The following is a 19,971-nucleotide window of genomic DNA, read 5'->3' as shown; positions in this document are numbered from 1 at the left end:
CACCTCACCTTTTCAGCTCGTTAGCTTTCTCGCTCTACTCGTTTTTAGATCCATACCTTGCACTCTCTATCTAACCTGTGGACCTATGCTTTCTCTTTATACCGCACCTCTCTGTTTCCAGCTGATATGTCTTATCGGTCCTCTAGCTACTTCACATTTTCACCCCAATCTGCCTTTATACCTCACCTCCATCTCTCACCACGCCCCTTAGGTGACCTCTCTCTATTTCACCTCTTCATTTAACTCACCTTTGTTCACCACATTGCCTCTATTATTCCCCTCTTTTTTACATGTTCCTCTATTAACTTCCTCTGGCTAGCGCCTCCTGTAGCAGCCTCTCTTTCTTCATCATTACCTCCTCTCACTAATCTCTCTGTGTACCTCCTTCCCTATTTCAACTCACCCTACCTACTTGATCTCTCTCTCCCTTTCCATTCTCCCGATCACTGTATTAACTTCACTTCTTTTTTTCACTTGCTACTTCATTTACATTTTTCTACACTTTATCTTTCTACTATGCGTGCCGTGTGTGTGTGTGTGTGTTGTTCCACAAGATGTCCTTGTTCATGCCGCAGTATCCTGAAGGGTCTGAGTATCGTTCCTGCAAGGCAAACAAAATCTAGATCCAAGCAGAAAAATAAATGGCTTCATCATTTGTCTTTGTCAATACTTGTGCAAGCGCACAAGGTTGTATTTGGCTATCGGTCACCAGGCAGCTTTTGCGTTCAGTTGTTTTTGCCTGCCACCGTTTCTAAACGTTTACTTATAATTCACTATTGTTTGGCTTAATGTGGGCTTGAATTAGCGGGAAATGGGTAATAAAATTAGTTTCTACAAAAGTGACCCCCATAACGTTTTTGCCAAGTGCCCCAAATACTTGTAACGTGGTAGTATTTGGAACGTGCAGTGCATTTCTGGTCCAGCCTCTCAGACTAGCTACGTTATATATATTGCTGACTATATAATGTTATTTCTGTAGTCCCTTTTACAGTTCTTTTTTTTTTTTTACAGTGGCCATCTCTACTTCATCAACAGGAACCATGTCAACTGAATTGATCTTCTGCATGTCCTCTCTATTTCAGACAACAAAACAAAGCATGCTGGGACTTGTAGTTTCATTTGTCCCATTACAGGAATTGACTTACAATTCTCATTATGCTTTAAGCTAATGTCCTAAAAATAGAGGACTAGTTAGAGATCACACGATGAGACCAGTAAGTTTCAAAGAGCATCGCAAGCGAACAATAATTAGAAGAATACTGGTGGGGCGTTATAAAAAATGAAATAAATACAAAAAGTATGGACCTATGTAGAAATGTTTTTCCCCGCTGTAATAAATAAATCGTAGAAACTAACAGGAGGCCCGGATAAACCTTTTCACACACACATCAAAACAATATGTCATTGCAGAAGTAAAACGTAAAAATAAGGAAACTCACCTGAGATGTTATTTTCCCAGGACGTGATATTTTCCCAATTACATCCACAAATATGAAGAATATAAAACGCCTGAAAATGGAGGTTAGAAATTAAACAGAAAGTGTGAACGAGTGAAGCTCGAAACTAAAAGAAACCATAAACTGCTCCCTGGTCGAAACACAGAAAATGCACGTTATTCTCAGCTCGCAGCGCTGCAGTGCACTTCCTGGACGAGCTGCTTCCTGGGCGCTGATAGGTTCCTCATCGCCGCCTCCCATTGGCCAGAGCCGTTCCCGTTCTATGAGCTGCTAAGCAGCAAGGAAGTCCTTCGTTCTGTCATTCACGCTGGGGTACGCATATCTGAAACTTCAACTAGAAACCTGGCACCTTGCAAATTCTGTGCAACATCTAAAAATTAAAACAAACTACCATACCAGCGTTTTCGTGCACTCCTCCAGTGACAGGTAAACAGGGCAGGCTAACCATCCTCCAATAGGAAGGGCGCGCTGTGGGGCCACTCAGAGCGCAGCTTACAGCACAGATGCAGGAAGTGGCCGAGAACTATGGCTCAGCAGTGGTGGGAGGACTTGAGGCTCTTAGGTTGCAGGAGAGGGAGAGGGAGATTGTCTGGGCTCGTGTTTTATGCACATTTTAACACCGCTCCCGTCTTTCTAGAAAACCCTGCCGTCCAGTGACGTTTGACGCCCATGCCGTTTATATTTTTGGGGGAAACGCTGAATTTTGGGTGAGTTATCCGCTTTCCCCTGTTTGCTTCCTGTCTTATTTTTTTTGCATCGTGCCTTTTGTTCTTCATTGTATTATGTCTCGCACGTGTTGGAATAAGTCCTCGAGGTACAACGTCAGCAGCAGAGATATGCCTGCAACATGAGCCTTTCTTCCTTTTAAGTTGATCATTTCAGTTTGGAAATGGTATCGCTTGTTATCGACAACCATGCACTTCCCCCGGAACTGCATGATTTTTAAAGTTGTTTTAGAAATAAAAACCAGAATGCTACAAATTATGTATATAAGCATACATATTTGTCCTATTTCCAGAAGTTAGGCTTTGCCCGCCTCCATAAATCCCCACACACAATCCTTTGTTTGATTATGTATTGGAAACAGGCGGCTCATCTCATAAAATAAATACCACTACGTGATTTTATATCAGGCTAAATTAAATGGGATTACACTTTGGGTTAATTACACCATTTCAGTCATTGAGAAAATGAAGTAAATAACTGGGCTATAATAAATATTTTGTTAAAGTAGGTTTTTATGGTCTTAATCATTGCTAGAAGTAGCGTAGTGATGGCCTGGCAGCAATGTAAAGGACAAAAAAAAACACAGACCAGAGATTGCTAGGGGCTACATAACATAAACTGTAGCAGGCATTCCTCAGCAAATCTACCATGGGACACAGTTGAGCCATGATAAGATGGCACTATGCAGACCTGAGCACTCACCTGCAGGCATCGATTGGACTTGATCTCCCATAGCAGCAGGATTCAGATAGAATATGATAAGTAAACAACTGTGGGTGTGGGCATCTGACCTCCTAAATTAGGATAGGTGACATGAAATAGGGCACTGACATCTACTACCTTCATTGGTCGAATCAAATCTTTTGACTCAGACAGGAGTAATAAGATCATAGAACCAATAGCCGTAAACAACAATAAAATACAACGAGGAGTCAGTAATTTGCACTCACCATGACCTGTGGTGGCCATGGATCACCACACTACTTTAGTAAAGTTTTCACATTTATTGCCCTTATATTAACAATGCTAAGTTCACGTAAGTAGTACGCGAAACCAGAGGATAACAATACAGAAACAACACAGGTTGTCCAAAATGTCTGTAGAAGCTTACTCTAATAAGCGCAATAACCATTAAACTCTCCAAACGATTTATACACTATAACAACAGAATTAATTGAGAAATAACAACAGATCTAATTAGTTGTGCAGTTGAATCAGTCATAATCGATTAATAAACAAACATTTTAATTATTGGGTCAGACATCCTTGCTACCAAATTTTTTAAATCAAAAAGCATGTGTTGGCTGGGCTTTGTCACATGCAAACATTAAAATAAGATAAAAAAATAATTTGGAAAACATCTAACTATAGTGCTAACAAAAATAGTGGTTGGATTTCTAAAAGGAAACCTGAACAGGAAAACAAATGCACATTGGTTATACCTTTAAAGGAAACAACAGTTAGCTGAGTCTCCGTCAGCAGAGCACAGAAACATCAGGTCTTCAGTGATGACTCAGGAACATGAAAAGGGCAACAGTTGAGAAATGTTGGGCATAAGGTATCCAAACTGTTAGTATCATAAACATAACACTACTTCTTCTCATCAACTGAACTACATCATCTCAAACTTTGCTAAATTAAAGTTACCTAAATCACTAGCTAGAGTCCTATTGGGCAAGACTATGCACTGTTACACTGAACAACCAATTGAATTTCACTTCATCTTCAATTTGTAAGTTTCCTCATGGCTTCTTCTTTATAGGCACATGTTGACCCTCCCCTCTGGTCGGCAGCTTCTGCAGAATATTAAGATTGTAGACAACAGCACAGAACATGACACACTAGCTAACAATACTTCCTACCAGAAACTAAAGCCCATCGTTTGAACTTACAATAATTATCACAAGGAAGTACAGAATGAACAGAGTGGAACAAGACAGTAGATTTCTACTGTGAGCTTTCAATGAACAGTTAATACACAAAGTTTACAAAAGAATTTCAATGAAGTCAGCATAACAATCTCAAACACTGTACTGTGGTAAAATACTAAAGCTTAGGCTTTTTTTTACTAATGCTAACACATGAAGAAATAAAAATGTTAATATTCAAATCATATTTATTATTAATTCAATAATAATCAAGTTATTCGTCTTATTCATCAAATATTCTTTTGTCAGTGCAAATGGTCATGATTCTTCAAATTATGTTGTCAATGTTATTTATTATTTCACATAGAACTCAGTGTGGCGGACACCATGTCAACCACGTTTCAAACATGCACGTTTTATTTTTCTAACACATTTCTCTAATTAACTTTTTTTAGTACATGCTAATTATGAGATTTCCCTACTCATATTTTTATTAATATTGGCTCTCAACAATCCCTCCTCTCATGGCAATATGTGCAGTCACAAAAAAACACTTCATTAATAAGACAGTTCAAAACTTTGTTTATTATCTCTGCAGTTAGGTTTGATCAATTTTTCAAAATTGATCAAATCGTGAAAGTATCTGCTTCTCACCTTTTCCATTTCTATTTCTTCCCTACTCTTTCTTTTTTGCCTTTTGTAATTTTATGCATATGCACAGTTTGTAAAATCCAATTATACATATAAGAGACACAGGGGGTCATTCCTACCCTGGCGGTCCGAGACCGCCAGGGTAGGGGCCGGAGGAAGCACCGCCAACAGGCTGGCGGTGCTTCTGGGGCTATTCTGACCGCGGCGGTAAAGCCGCGGTCAGAAAAGGGAAGCCAGCGGTTTCCCGCCGGCTTCCCGCTGCCCCAGGGAATCCTCCACGGCAGCGCTGCAAGCAGCGCCGCCATGGGGATTCCGACCCCATTCCCGCCAGCCTGGTTCTGGCGGTTTTCACCGTCAGAACCTGGCTGGCGGGAACGGGTGTCGTGGGGCCCCTGCAGTGCCCATGCCACTGGCATGGGCACTGCAGGGGCCCCCTAACAGGGCCCTTCTTTGATTTTCAGTGTCTGCTTGGCAGACACTGAAAATCGCGATGGGTGCAACTGCACCCGTCGCACACCAGCAACTCCGCCGGCTCCATTCGGAGCCAGCATCCTTGTTGCTGGTGCTTTCCCGCTGGGCGGGCGGCCTTTTGGCGGGCGCCCGCCAGCTCAGCGGGAAAGCCAGAATGACCGCCGCGGTCTTGTGACCGCGGTGCGGTCTTCTGGCGGGGGTACTTTGGCGGGCGGCCTCCGCCGCCCGCCAAAGTAGGAATGACCCCCACAGTCACTAATATTAATGGTTTCAGTATTGTTCCCAAAAAACCATGACCACGATTTCCCAACCAATTTTCCATTTTAGTAAAAGTTTTACTTCTACTTTCCCACACACCAAGTTTTTTCAGGTCCTTTAAATCAGAATTCAAATTTCTCAAATTTGTAATGTAACTTCTAATTTCTTTATTATTGTCAGGAATAAAAGTGCAACACTGTTGCGCCTCAAGCATCTGACAGACTCTGCCCTCTTTTGCTAAAAGAATGTCTAACACAAGAGGGTTCTGAAGAACCATTGAATGGACCACAGCCATTTCTGTGTTCCTGGGAAGTATCTCTCCAGAAAAATCTGTTGACATTTTAGCCACAATTATTGACAATTTTTGAATCGTCATATCATTCAGAACAACTCCTATAGAAGGAATAATTGCTCCAAATATATCCCCAATTATTTTTGAATAGATTGCCCTTTTTGATCTTGGTCTTGATTTGTCATGAATATCATTTATGTTGTCAATCTGGTACATTTTAGGCAAAACCACTCCCAGATAACAAGCCACATACCATCCTCTAGGGAGACGAAAATAAGCATTTTTATCACAAATATAATATACACCTGGAATTGCAGGGTCATGTCCGTTTAACATAAGATCCCATATCTTTCTAACTAGAAATACATGTCTGCATTCACTTACTCCCACAAACGTAGTACCAGTTCTGGATTGATTCTATACAAAGCTTCCCTACATGTTGGAAATCTAAAGCAAGCTTTCCTTGCGTGTTAGTTACACTATATGCATGATCATTTTTATAATTGTGTTTTACTAAGCCCTTCTCAATTTTGTCTTTAATTGCCTCTCTTCCATCATCAGCCTGATGCAGGAAATTCTTCTCAATTGGTGGAAGCATGCATGTTAAATTATTCCTGTGAGCATAAGCTGTACCAAATGTCAGTGTGGGCTCAAAGGAACCCACTACAATGTCTGTTTCTAGCGTTAGCAATATTACTGTGTAAGTGTTGGTTAACTGGAACAACAGAAAAGACTAAATCAAAATTCAAGTAAAAATACTGTATGTAATCCTGATTATAAACCTTTGTTAATAAAAGACTACAACTGATCCCATATGTTAGTGGTAAGCTATAATATGTAACCCCTTCTTGTATTGAGGAAGGAACTTAACATAACATCTTCTCACATCCATAGTTTCAACATATTCGTACAACAAACAATAGTAAACATTAGAAGAAAGATCTTCTTGTGAGTTGTCAAAATGTAAGTAATTCTCATCTTTATAGAACCTGTCTAACTCAGAAAGTGTAGTAACCTCTTGTATTGGAGAAAGTGTGTAAGTAGTTTCAGCTTTATCATACATACTCATGCTTATAATCAACAACAAACATAACAACATACATATCACTGCCAATCCAACACACACATACTTACACCAGTTGTTTCTATTATGATTCATTTTCCTGGCCTGTAAAGAATCAAAAAGTGGAAGAAAGAAAAATATAAATTTACTATGCAGTCATAACAAAAATCAAAAATAATCTTGGGTCTTCTTTACAAATATTTACAGCAACTTTCAGACTCTCCAAAATTTGTCAAAATTCGGTTTAGATGCTTTATCAAAATCAGTTTCAAATGTCTCTTTAGTAGATCACAATCTGCTGTTCATTGAATATCACTTTTAGTGTATAATGTCTCGCTTGGTCACTCAATAGTGTGATTTCAAAACTCAGTTCAAATGTGATTTCAAGTTCCAAAATGCTGAACTGGATTCTCTCGGTCAAAACAAAAGGACATAAACTCATGTTCCCACTTTTCAGCTGCAAGGTGTGCCTTTTCAGTACCTTCGACTTGCAACTCTTTTCCTTTTTGAATTTCAACTTTCACTTGTTTCTCCTTCACTCAGATCTATTTCTTCTGCTGTTTCTGCTTCCTCATTTATGCTTAACACCACATCAGAAACTTTCTGCTGCAGGCAAGGGCGGCCACTGATACCCTTTCACAGTTTTTCCAGACAGTGATGATAGAACTGGCCTTGAAACTCTACTTGGTCTAGCAGGAAACTGACAAGTTCTTTGACTTGTTTCACCTGCACCACAAGCCACTTCACTTCAGGAGGAGTCAAATCGGACTACTTTTAATTCAGCTCATCTCCTCTCTCGGCTACTTCAGGAAACAATATTTGCTCTATTTCTATTTCCCAGTCGTCTGCTTCTGGGGGAGTCCTCCTGCTTGGACTTGACTCTCCTGCTACATTCACCACGGTTTTTGCTGCTAGAAGAATATAAGGATTATCCTCAAGTTCAGCTATCAGAGGGATATATGGATAAGGATCCTTACTAGTTTGCGCTGTCTTTACTCCTGCAGTCTCTTGCTCTGTTTCTGTCACTTGCTCCATTTGAACTGCCTTGCTCTCAGGAACATTAGATCTTCATCATCCAAAGGATATGGCACTTTTCGAGTATGGCTCGCATGAATCCAGTTTGTAACTCCAGCACACTTCACCGCAGTCGTTGTTACTAATATGACCTGGAATGGACCCTTCCACCTAGGCCCGAAGCAAGTCTTCCACACGTGCTTCTTGATCACCACCCAATCACCGGCCCACAGACTGTGACACTGGCACGGATGTTGCTTCCACCTGGTGAGACAAAGAGCAAACCACATCAGCTAGACTTTTGCAGTAATACAGCACCAAATCATCAGTTTACAAGCGCATTTGCAGGAACAGCTGGCAATCTCATGGCTCTGCCCATCAATATTTCATGTGGCGAGAGTCCAGTCTTTTTGTCGGGTGTATTTCGCATGCTCATCAGAATCAAAGGAAAAGCATCAGGCCATTTCAGATTTGTGAATGCTCACATTTTTGCCAGTCAAGCTTTCAGAGTACCATTCATTTACTCCACTAATCCAGAAGCTTCAGGTCAATAACTGCAGTGCAGCTTCTGCTCAATGTTTAAGGCTGAACATAGCATTTTTATCACGTCGTTATTGAAGTGACTTTGTCTATCTGAATCTAAAGAGGCTGGAAACTCGGATCTTGGGATTAGCTCCCTAAGTAATAGCTTTGTTACTGTGAGGCTATCATTTCTACGTGTAGGGTAGGCTTTAATCCAATGACTAAATGCACAAATAATCACCAGCACATACCTCTACCACCACACCCAGTCCATCTCAATGAAATCCATCTGCATTCTGTGAAATAGACCACCTGTTCTTCCAATGTGACTCAGATTGAGAGCAGTTCTCTTTTCCCACATTCATTTCCTGACATGTAATGCATCTATGACAAATTGCTTCTGCAACCTGTCTACATTTTGGATTGAACCAAGATTGCTTAAATGTTTGAATCATTGCATCTCTGCCAATGTGAGTTTGACCATGATAGTTTGTGGTATTGTGTCTTGGTCCTGGTAAGCAAGACCTCAACTGAGTGAGGGAACAAAACAGTTAAAGGGTGTTCCATCACAATGCTCTTACTTTGAGCAAGACTAACACCAACCACAGCCACCTGCTTCAAACAACCTGGTAAAGCAGTGGCAACTGGATTTAATGTAGCTGAAAAATATGCTACAAGATGATTTACGCCACCATGAACCTGTGCCAGGACAGAAAGAGCACAACAATCCTATTCATGGCAAAACAGTGGAAATGTTTTCATGTAGTCAGACATTCCCAGAGCTGGTGCTCTGCACAAACTTTCTCTCAGCTCAGTAAAAGCTTTCATACGAGCTTCATCCAAGTATACTAGATCACTAATATCTTTGTGGGTCAATCTTTGAAAAGGCTTGGAAATTGCAGAAAAATTGGGATTCCATTGGCGACAATAACTCACCATTCCCAAAAACATTTTGACATCTCTGTGAGTAACAGGAGGCTTCCTTTGCAATATAGCTGTAACCCTTTCTCTGGATATTTTCCTCACATCTTTCTCTGTTTGATGTCCCAAATATTTAACTTCTTTTTGAGAGTACTGTAATTTAGCTGGAGACATTTTATGTCTATTCTTACCCAAATGATTCAGCAAAGCAATACAATCTTGCCTGCATGCCTCTCATGAATTTGAAGCAACCATTAAGTCATCAATGTACTGAACAAATGTAGATTGGTAAGTTATTTCCAATGATTCCAGATTCTTTTTCAACACCTGATTAAACATTGACGGGGATTCTGAAAATCCGTGTGGAAGTCTACACCAGGAATACACAGGATTGCAAAATCTAAAACAAAATAGAAACTGGCTATCCTCATGTAGAGGCACTGAGAAAAGTGCTTGTGACAAGTCCACTACTGTGAACTATTCTACATCACATGGAATTTGGAACAAAATCACTGCTGAAGTAGGCACCACTGGACAACATTTGACCACCCTGTCATTTATTTTTCTCAAATCCTGAACTATGCAAAACTTTCCACTAGGTTTCCGCAAACCCATAATAGGTGAATTACATAGGCTGCTCAGCACCTCTTTCAAAACTCCTTGCTCAACTAAATCTGCAATTACAGGAGTAAATCATTCGATTATATCTGGTGCCATGTGATATTGGGGAGTTTTCAGTAAAACTGCATTAGGTTTAACTGTGACTTTAACTAGTTCCACTCCTTTAATTAGACCAATATCAGATCCCGAGAGATCCCATACCTTTAAAATTGCTGTGTATTGTAGATCACTTGTTAGGTCCTGTACTATAAATGCGTGAAAAAGAGTTATCAATGGAAATTCTTCATTAATTATATTACAGCCAACTGGTATGCATGTTTCCTCAACATCACTCTTTGTTTGAAAGGCAATTCCATCATTAGTACAAGGCATACTAGACTTGAGTCACAGACTACATATTTGTACATACCTTCAAAAGTACAATTTTTAACAGGAATCAATTTAGTGATTGGATTTGTCAGGTGTTGATTTGCTAGTCGTCCTACAACCTGTACTGTTCTCCCAGAAAGAGGCACATTGGGAACTTCTGCAGTTCTGACAGTAGAGGTGTAGCTCCTGTGTCAACCAGGATTGAAACTTCATGACCCATAACTGTTCCATTTACATAAGGACCACTTTGATCCACCTCTAATGAAGCTGCTAGCACACATTCTTCTTCATCTTCTGAACTCACTCATGATTTCATCACTCAATTCATCATCACTGTATAATGTGTACTGCATAATCAACTGTGGACTATTTTGACTTAACCTTTGCCCCATGTTCTGTTGAGGAACCACTACCTGCTGCTGTGCCATTGGAGCTTAAGGTATTTGCATTTGCTGCTGCATCCTTTGCATCTGCTGTTGCATTTGCTTTTGTGGTACCTGAAAACATGGCATCTGCTGTTGGGGAATTTGCACTTGCGGAATCTGCATTTGATTATTCATATTCTGGACATTTACATTAGGACTCCGATTCCTCGGTCCTCTTAAATTTGGGAAAAGATTATGTTCATTCATCTGCATAACACATTCCCACTTCCTGTGTCCAAGACTCCAGCATGCATGACAAGGTAACATCTTCTTCATTGCCAGCGCATCACCTGGATTAACATTAGTTTTCAGATTAACACGATTTCCATTTCCACCACGTCCTCTTCCTCTCGCCCGTCCCTGACTCTGAACCACTTGCATGTTTCCCTGCTGTTGTGGAACTCCCTGCATCATATTAGGACACCATATTTTTTGATATTCAGAGCAGCTCTGTGGTCACACCAGTTCTTGTTATTTTCTACTTTTGTTGGTATGTATGAATAGATGGCTTTTCAGACATGTAAATGCAATGGCTCACTGTGAATGCCTGAACACACTTGCAGAGTTATAGAAGACTTGTATTTAACACGATTTAAACTTATTTATGATGTATCCAACTATATATTGCTAGAACCTATATATAAACTTTATGATAAAACATGTAACTACATTCATGTTTACTTCTCAAATCTGCCTCACCTATTTATGTTTGTCTTGTAGGTCACACTGAAGAGGAATATGGACCCAACCGCTTCTGGCGTGTTTTGTGGAAGAATGCTAAGCATGGTGAACTCTGAAGATGTCAATGCCATCATTTTGGCTCAGAGACACATGTTAGTAATGTTAAAAACCCTTCTTTCTAGAAAAAAACAACTCTTTTTCATTTTGTTGATGTAGGTCTACTGAGAATGAATCTGAATTCCTGAGCTGCAAATGTTTATGACTTGACCACCTTGTTCATTTATTTGTATTATCTTCTAAAGTACTGGCTTGTTACGGGGGCCCAATTGAAGGTACTAATTGTATTAGTAAAGGCAGTTTAAGGATATCAGTCTCTTCCTAGATGACAGTCAAAAGTAATAACTAGGTCGGACGTTTAATATTGTAATAAATTTAAATATCAATGGAGTAAAACTGCTCTTTCTGAAGCTATGTCCTTTTTTTTTTTAACAAGTAGGAGGCTGCGTGTAGGTTATTGAAGGAAAAGTATTTCCAAACGGACTTTTCTTTGTTTTTTTTCTGACCGCTAACAACTTAGATTGGCACCTTACCACGGTCTGAGAGCCTGGAATTCTGCAAAGGTTATAAGAGTAATCTGGCCTGAGCAAGTAGGTTGGCTTTGCCTGGCCTCGGTTTGCAGTTTGGTATGTAGTTTATGACTAGAGACTGCAGGTATTTTGGGCCATATCAAACCCCTGCTTTTAAAATGGTGCAGAAATGTTTGCACGTCAGTTTTAGCTCCACTGGGGGCCAGAACGAATCTCTGAAGACCGGGTGGAAATGTCTTGCAGCTTTATTTTTTCCCCCAGCAGTCTCCGAAGTTTCAAGATGTTTCTTTAAGGCCCCAGTCTGAAAAGTGTTATAGGATTCCCGTCGTAATAAAACTAATGCTCCTATGGCTTTGATAACTAAAGCAGGAGGAGTGTCTGTTCTAGCACCACAACATAGAGGGCCTGATTACAACTTTGGAGGAGGTGTTAATCCGTCCCAAAAGTGACGGATATACCACCAGCCGTATTACGAGTCCATTATATCCTATGGAACTCGTAATACGGCTGTTGGTACACCTCCTCCAAAGTTGTAATCGGGCCCAGAATGTTGAATTGTAGCCTCGAGTCATACTCTGGGAATGTTTCACGGTTAGAGCGGAATATGAGTTGGGACCTAACTCATAAGGCCAGCCAAAAACCAGACTGCCGCGTATCACTTATTCGCCTATGAGAATTTCCATCCTTAGGTCACTCTGGCAGTGGTAGTGGTCTTTCATCCAATGGGAAACATGTTTCAAATATGAAGTGTTATTTTCAACATAGATTTTGTTTTTGTTTCACGATCGGATCTGCAGCTGCATAGCATCTGCATACATTTGTAACTGCAGGTTCTACTGAGAGATAATCTCGGCAATGGACTCATGCATCAGTTGAATAACAGGTACATATGAAATCCCTGGGAAACTTTGTTGAGAGAGTTTTCGCCGACAACGAAGATATACCATTTCTAATTTGCTTGATATGGTTGGATCTCATTTCTCCAAGTGGGTTTTTAATCCTGCAGGGTAATGCTTTGCCCCACAGTTAGTTGAAGGTTCTGTCGCTGACCAATGGCAAGGCAGCTGTAAAATGTCTTAATCAAATGGAAATGCGCATGAACATAAAATGTATCAAACAGGAACCTCTGCTTTTGTAAAGTACATTAATGAGACCAGGCATTAATCAAATGGATTTCCTTCAGCGTGTATTGTTGAGAATGCAGTAGTGGGTAGGGACAACTGGATTTTATTTTCATTAGGTCGTCATTTTAAACATGAAATAAATCCTGCCAAATCATTTAAAAAAAGACACCACACTTCTTTCAAATTAAAGGTAGGAGAACCAACATTTTGCAAAATACTCTAATGGCAGTCTGTATCCAGGAAATGTTACACTTGTAAATCTTTCTTCCTTCATACCTGATAACATCAGCCACACCTTTTTTCCACTCATTTTTCTACAGGCTGGATAGGTTTGAAAAGACGAATGAGATGCTACTGAACTTCAACAACCTTTCCAATGGAAGAATGCAGCAAATGAATGAGAGATTCTTGAATCATACGCGTACCTTGGTGGATATGAAAAAGGAGCTTGATATGGTGTTTCGAAGAATCAGGTGAGATGGGTATGACTAATAACTGTGTGATATAACATGAAACAATTGTTCATGTGAAACTCATTTATAATGTACATATAATGGAACAAGAACACCGGTGTGTTAGGGATATAGAATTTAAAAGAGTACTCCGCTAAAAACCATGAGAGGTGGAGGGCACCTGTATACCCATAAGAACTGCAGGGTAGCTGGATGCCTTCGATGAGGCAAGGTTGTTCGATGCAGCAAGGATAGGACGCCTCCCGACCCGAGAGATGCTAAAACAGAGAAGGAAGAGCCCTCTTGTTCATCTTTCTAATACAGGGAAGCACCTGTAGTGGCGGTGTTCTTGTTTTGCCTATATCTGGGTACCTTTGGGCCCCTGGCGAATGCAGCTGCCCTCTCAGGACTGATACCATTCGATCTCTTAAGCCTATTGAATAGGCAACCATACCCCAGGTTATTCGATGTCCCGATGAGACCCTGGTATCATTGAATGAGTCGAAATGCGATCAACAATATCAAAGACAGAACCCATGGGCTTCTCAATATCATCTAGGGACTTGCCCTGTGTGCACATTTGTATTTTTATTAATTGTGGCTGTCTGTTACTTTGTACCAATACACCAGTTATTGTTACAAAAATAGATACCTCTTTTTGCTTTGGTTTTGGTGTGTTTCACTTGGGGTGCTCCTTCTCACTACTCTGTTTGGTCATCAATGTGGCAGACTTGCTCTTTTACATACATGAATAAAAAAAAGTGTTCCATGTTAATTACAAGTTCGGTACTGGTTGTTGATTGTTGACTCATGCCTGACAGAATGTAGACTGTCTTAATGAAAATATTCTTCTATTTGATTGATTATATGTAGGATTTCCTGTTTCATTATATGTAAATTACAAATGAGTTTCCTGTGAACAGTTGTTTAATGTTATAGTATATATGTCCATGTTCACGTGAACATTTGAGGGTGCTCTAATACGTTTGTGGGATATGTGCTGCAGCAGTCTTTATACAGTAATACGCCTGTTCAAGGTGTGTGCCAGTCCTTATAAGGTAAATTTGAAATTATTTATACCTATGTTCATACCAGCATTTAACCCACTTGTAAGAGTTCTCAATCTTTGCAGACAAGGAAACGGCGAGTAAGCGTTTGGCCCAAGATCATACTCTCTAAAACATTTAGACCTCTATAGGACCACTGCCAGTTGTCAGGTCGGGTTGAAGCCCAAGCTTATGCCTTCATGAGTGAGGACTGCCTACAATATTTAGTGATCTGCCTGGTAAGGATCTCTTTAATGTAGTGCATCCGCTAGTGTGATGATTGAATTTCCATTATTGTTTATTCTTAAGTAGGCCGCCATATTGTAGTTTCCCACTCAGCATTTACTTTTAATTTGCAACATCAAATCCCCAAAGCACGGGACTGTTGCAGCAAAGCAAAAGACAGATGTGCTGAATGCACACAGAGTTTTCTCTGTGCACATCTGGGACATTTGAAATGCTCTTTTGCAGGCCCACCATGTCTTGCAGGGTCTCCATGTCTGCAACATGGGATAACTGCCACTGACTTGGCTGTCCAGTACTGGACAGATAACCATTTCCAAGATTTCAGCTAGGGGAGCCATTTAAGGCTCTTCCAAAGGAAATTTAGTGGTGCCCCACTACTAAATGGGATGGGAGAACCACAAGCTTGGTGGGGCAGGAGCATCACCAATGTATGGCAATGGTTTTGTTCTCCCAGTCTAATGAAACTCCTAATAATCAAGTGGGAAAGCTGTGTTGGAACCTAGATCTTCTCGATGTGCATTGTGCTTCAGAGCCTTCACTTTAACAAGCCAGACAAAAAAACTTTGAAGCTTGTATGGCTACTCTGAAAATAGTGGTCATGCCTTTCAATCGTTTAAAAACCATGCTTTCTTAAAATGGTGGTATACATTGCTATGTTGTATTATAAACAGGTTCTTCAGTATTATATAGTGACCAGAAAATCCTTATCAAATCTCTCTGCTTTTCCCGATGACTCCCTCACTTTTTCAGACATTTTCCTGACTCCGCCCCAACACTAGAAAACAAACATTTACAATGCAACGGTCTCGCGTTTGCTCGGGTTAGAGGTATTAGCGTTGTAAACTCCCAACCGGACTTTTCTTGCAACACAATTAAAAGAAAAAAATGAGCGCGATCGCACTATGTAAAATGCAGCGCGATCAGACTGAAATTGAAAATGAAAAAACCGAGCGATGCGTGGAAAATAAAAAGATAAAGTAGTGCAGAAACCAGACTGAAAACATGGAGCCTCATATGTTTTCAGTAGTTGGCCGGTGCACTCAAGGAGGGCTAAACACTGGTAAAGGCATGACGTGTGCATGCCTTTCACTAATGAAATCAAGCGGATTTTAAAAGGCAAGCCCACGAACCAATGAAAGTGACAGGCATGACATGGCCGTGGTTAAAAGCTCAAAGAGAGATTACAACAGAGTCAGAGCGCTTGTGCGCTTGACCCTAAAAACTACTGTCCGCATGAGCAATGATACATCCTACTGACCTTCTACAACCCTTTTTAGGATGTTACTTACAGAGCAAGTCCCAGGGAAGGCAGCCTGCAAAGTGACACTTATTTTGAGCTGCAGAGCTCAGCACTGAATTATATTCATGAGTATGTTTTTAAAAAAGGTTTGTTTTAAATAACAGAATTTTAATGTAACTGTTTGTGCTTTCTCTTTAACACACGATGTCTTAGTGAAAATTTGTTTACCTATTTGTTGTTACCCGTTCTAGGACTCTTAAAGGGAAACTGGCAAAACAATACCCTGAAGCATTTAGCAGTAAGTGCTCTTTATTCTTAAAAATCTGTTGCTAACAGCTATATGTTGTTATACGTAGTTGACTTTATTTTTATTGCACTCCATCACCAAGAACACATACCATAAGACTGACTTGATTATGTCAACCACAAACATCAGGAGCCCTATCTGGATGTAGAAATATACTTATTTAGAATACACTTTTCTTATACACAAACAAACTCTGCCTTGGCTATGGAGCACTACTCATACTTGGAAGAGGCTCGCTTAAATTTTGCATCATTAAATGTTTAGTCACTTTAAACAGTACCAGCAGTCACTAGGCCTTAAGGGCTCAACATTAAGTGATGTGTGTAAGCTTGTTCACAGAGGATGATGCATTCATAAGACTGATACAGTTAGGAGTGACTGACTGTAGAAGGAGACATTCTGTAGCAGATTAAAATATAACTGCTGAGAATTATTGAGTGATATATGGTTTTAATGTCTCTAGCACATTGAAACTGTTCCCCTCAGATGTGCATTGTCCCAGTACATGAAAGGTTCAGGTTAGTAACAGACAACAGAACATTTGAATTGCAAGACTATATGCAAACACTCGTTGCTACACATTTAAGGTTCCGCTTTGCAGGGCTCTCTAAAAACTGCTGGCTTGAGCTTCTAGAGCATTCCTATGGGATATCCAAGCATGCAACTAGAACAGTTATGTTACTAGGATATGTAAAAGCTGTAATTTCACTTAAAGACGTCCAGACCCTATAAGAAGAAAATAGTGGAAAGGAAGTTTATTGTTCTGGACAAGTCATGTTTAATTTTTTTTTTCCTCTGAACTCAGTGTGGCCAATAATCAGCCTGATGCTAACAGGCAATGAGTTTCTGAGCTTGGCATCCAAGTTGGAGAAAGAGCGGCTGCCTGCTCATTGGCCGGGAACCGCAACAAGGTTGGTAGCAGGTGAGCAAAGGCTGCAAGCTGGGTTATGATCAGTAAATTTGTGTACAAGAGACACAGGTCCCGAATTGGCCAAGGTGAGTAATATACAGGGTTTTGGAGATAGAGCACTTCCAGGTGGGGAGCCAGTGCAGCTATTCCCATTGAATACAGAAAAAGGTATGGGGAAGAAGAGTCACAGGGAGGCATGCTGCAGCATTCAAAACCATCAGCAGTTGTCAGGACAGGTATGTTTAGATCTCAAGATACAAAACATGACCACATCTAGGCAGGAGGTGATATTAGCCTGTACTACAGTCTTACGAGCCGAGACTGGGAGGAAGATTATGATTTTCCTTATTTTCCTTGGTATGTAAAAATAGGTTACAGGGACCTGATTTATTTCAGGCGAAAAGAATGATTGATTTAAAAAAAAAAAAAAAGACAAGGTTGCAAGCGTAATTTGACGGGGTGGGCAGTGGTCGCAGCTCGGGAGGCCCCCAAGAGGACGAGATTTGGAGGGTTTGTTGCTGAAGATAAGTCAGTTTTGCTTCCAATGGGTGTGAAGAAATGGCGATACATTGAGAAGGTGACGTTAGACATGCACTTGACAAATTTTTCTTTATGAAAGTGGTGTTTTCTGAGACAATAACTTGAGTGTCGTCAGTGTACAGCATTAACTCAGACCATAAGGAATTAATCTTTGTTGAGAAGCATCTACTAATGCGAAGAGTCTTGAGTCAGTGTCTTAGGTTAGCACCACCTTCATTGAAGATCTTCTATTGTTTGCTGAATTTCTGAATTACATGAATTCTTAAAACAAAGTGACTCTACAACTGGAGTTAATTTTTCTATCAGGTAACTTTGGGTATTGTAGTGGATGACCCTGAAAGTAGATTGAGTTGGGTGTTTTGAAGGGCCTACTTGGATTTTTAGACAGCACAATAATCCTGGTGTGGTTCTGACAGCGAATGCCAGAAAAACAATGAGCTGCTCTGTTGCACAACATATAGGAGGAGAAGCCGTGCTTTGGGGAGACCAGTAACTTTTTCCTTTTATGTAATCAAACCTAGACATTAGGGCCGTCAACACTTAGCAAAGGTCAGTTCTATTCCCTGGATTGTCATTTACACTCATCACTCAAAAGTTGTATTCCTCCCAGTGCACCAAACCATGACATCTGTTACAAAATGCAGGGTTTGTGTAGCAAAGATACTGCCCATTGCTTGGTATCTTAGCTCTTTTGAGGGTGTTGATTGCAGCAGTTGTCTGTAAGGGATTGGTTTGATAATAGAGCTGACTCCTTGCGGTCGTCTATGTTCAAGTTTTCTTCACACTGTTTTTGTGTTGTGAATAACCCCAAAGGAGAGTGCTCTGGATTGGGGAATGGGGCCGTTTGCCTGTTTTCCATAGTATGCGGGGAATGTTTTCAGTGGTTGTGGGTTATTTATTGTTGCCTTGTTTTCTAACCTTATGCAGAAGCCATGAGTAGGAAATTACCCTCTTTCTTGGGATGGTTATCCACATTTTCTGCCTGTTTTCAGTGTGTTTGACTGTGTTCACTGGGATCTTGCTGGCCACTCCCCTGTCCATCACCACCCTAGGGGTGGTGCTCAGAGCTCCTCCAAAGGGTACCTGGGTTCTGCCATCTTGAATCCAAAGTTGGCAGGGACCTCTGGGGACCTCTGAGTGGCCAGGTCAGGCAGGTGATGTCAAAGCCCCCTCCTGATAGGTGGTCATCCGGCTAGGTAACCAGTCCCCCTTTCAGGGCTATTTAGGGTCTCTCTCTTGGGTGGGTCCTCTGATTCATCTTGCAAGATTCCAGCAGGACTACTCTGCAACCTCTTCTTTGACTTCTAGCCACTGGGACCGTGACTTGACCCTCCAGGAACCGACAATCTGCATCCACAATAAAGACTTTGCTTGCAACATTGTTTCCACAGCTCCTTCCGGCTTCTGCAACATTTCCCCGACTGTGCATCTTCTGAGGGGGGCAAGTCTTCAGTCTGCACAAGAAGGAAGAAGGAATCTCCCTTGGAGTGAAGGAGTCACTCCCCTGCATCTGAAGGCACCAACTGCAACAAAGACCGGCTACTTGGATCTCCTCTCATCCAGAGCTCATTGGATCCTTCATCATGGGTTGTGGTCCAGAGTAGTCCTCTTGGCCCTCTCTGCCAGCTGTCCAAATTTGGTGGAGGTAAGCCCTTGCCTTCCCATGTAGGACAGTACCCCAGTGCACCGCGTCTGTTGTAGCTGCCAAGGCTTGTTTGCATCTCCTCCAAGGGGTCTTAAGGCTCTGTGTAGCCCCAGCCCTCCTTCCTGCGATGCACAGCCCTCTGTGTGCTTCTCCTGTGGTGTGGGACCCTTCTCCACTAGTGCTGCGTGGGCTCCTCTGTGACTCCTGGGTCCTCATCCAGTGGGTATCCTGTGGGGCCTGCCTCTTCTTCTTTGGACTCTCTTCCTTACTGAGGGTCCCCCTAGTACTCCTCCTCCCCCCCCCCCCCCCCCTCCCCCACGTGGGTTGAGACCCCTGGACCTTGCTGGTCCCTGGCAGCTCCACTTTTGCTTCACCGCAACTTCTGCCTTTGTCAAGGCTTGTTTGTGGCTTTTCCACGCCCCTGACCGACTGCAATCATCCATCCAGCGTGGGACGTCGACTGCATCCTCCAGGAACTCTTCACATGCTCCAGGGCTGCATTCCTGATCGTCTTCGTCCTTCCGTCGACCAACTC

The 19,971-nt window shown here is 41.4% G+C and overlaps 2 protein-coding genes across 3 annotated transcripts in view; one reads left to right on the top strand and one right to left on the bottom strand.

Moving 5' to 3' along the window:
• Positions 1 to 1,900, bottom strand: part of REX1BD (required for excision 1-B domain containing) — a 55,025-nt gene extending 53,125 nt beyond the window's left edge. Inside the window, exon 1 of the mRNA XM_069216338.1 lies at positions 1,854 to 1,900. The gene's annotated coding sequence lies outside the window, so the exon portion shown is untranslated. The remainder of the gene's footprint in view (positions 1 to 1,853) is intronic.
• Positions 1,875 to 19,971, top strand: part of KXD1 (KxDL motif containing 1) — a 31,060-nt gene continuing 12,963 nt past the window's right edge. The window contains exons 1-5 of one of the 2 annotated variants that reach the window (XM_069216336.1): positions 1,875 to 2,164; positions 11,379 to 11,491; positions 13,371 to 13,523; positions 16,286 to 16,332; positions 17,147 to 17,263. In XM_069216336.1, coding sequence (XP_069072437.1) covers positions 11,397 to 11,491; positions 13,371 to 13,523; positions 16,286 to 16,332; positions 17,147 to 17,263 — 412 coding nt within the window. In that variant the 5' untranslated portion in view covers positions 1,875 to 2,164; positions 11,379 to 11,396. The remainder of the gene's footprint in view (positions 2,165 to 11,378; positions 11,492 to 13,370; positions 13,524 to 16,285; positions 16,333 to 17,146; positions 17,264 to 19,971) is intronic. The other variant, XM_069216337.1, reaches the window with a different exon arrangement.

Source organism: Pleurodeles waltl, chromosome 12 (genome assembly GCF_031143425.1).
Source record: "Pleurodeles waltl isolate 20211129_DDA chromosome 12, aPleWal1.hap1.20221129, whole genome shotgun sequence".
NCBI lineage: Eukaryota > Metazoa > Chordata > Amphibia > Caudata > Salamandridae > Pleurodeles > Pleurodeles waltl.
This window is presented reverse-complemented; position numbering and strand designations above follow the sequence as displayed.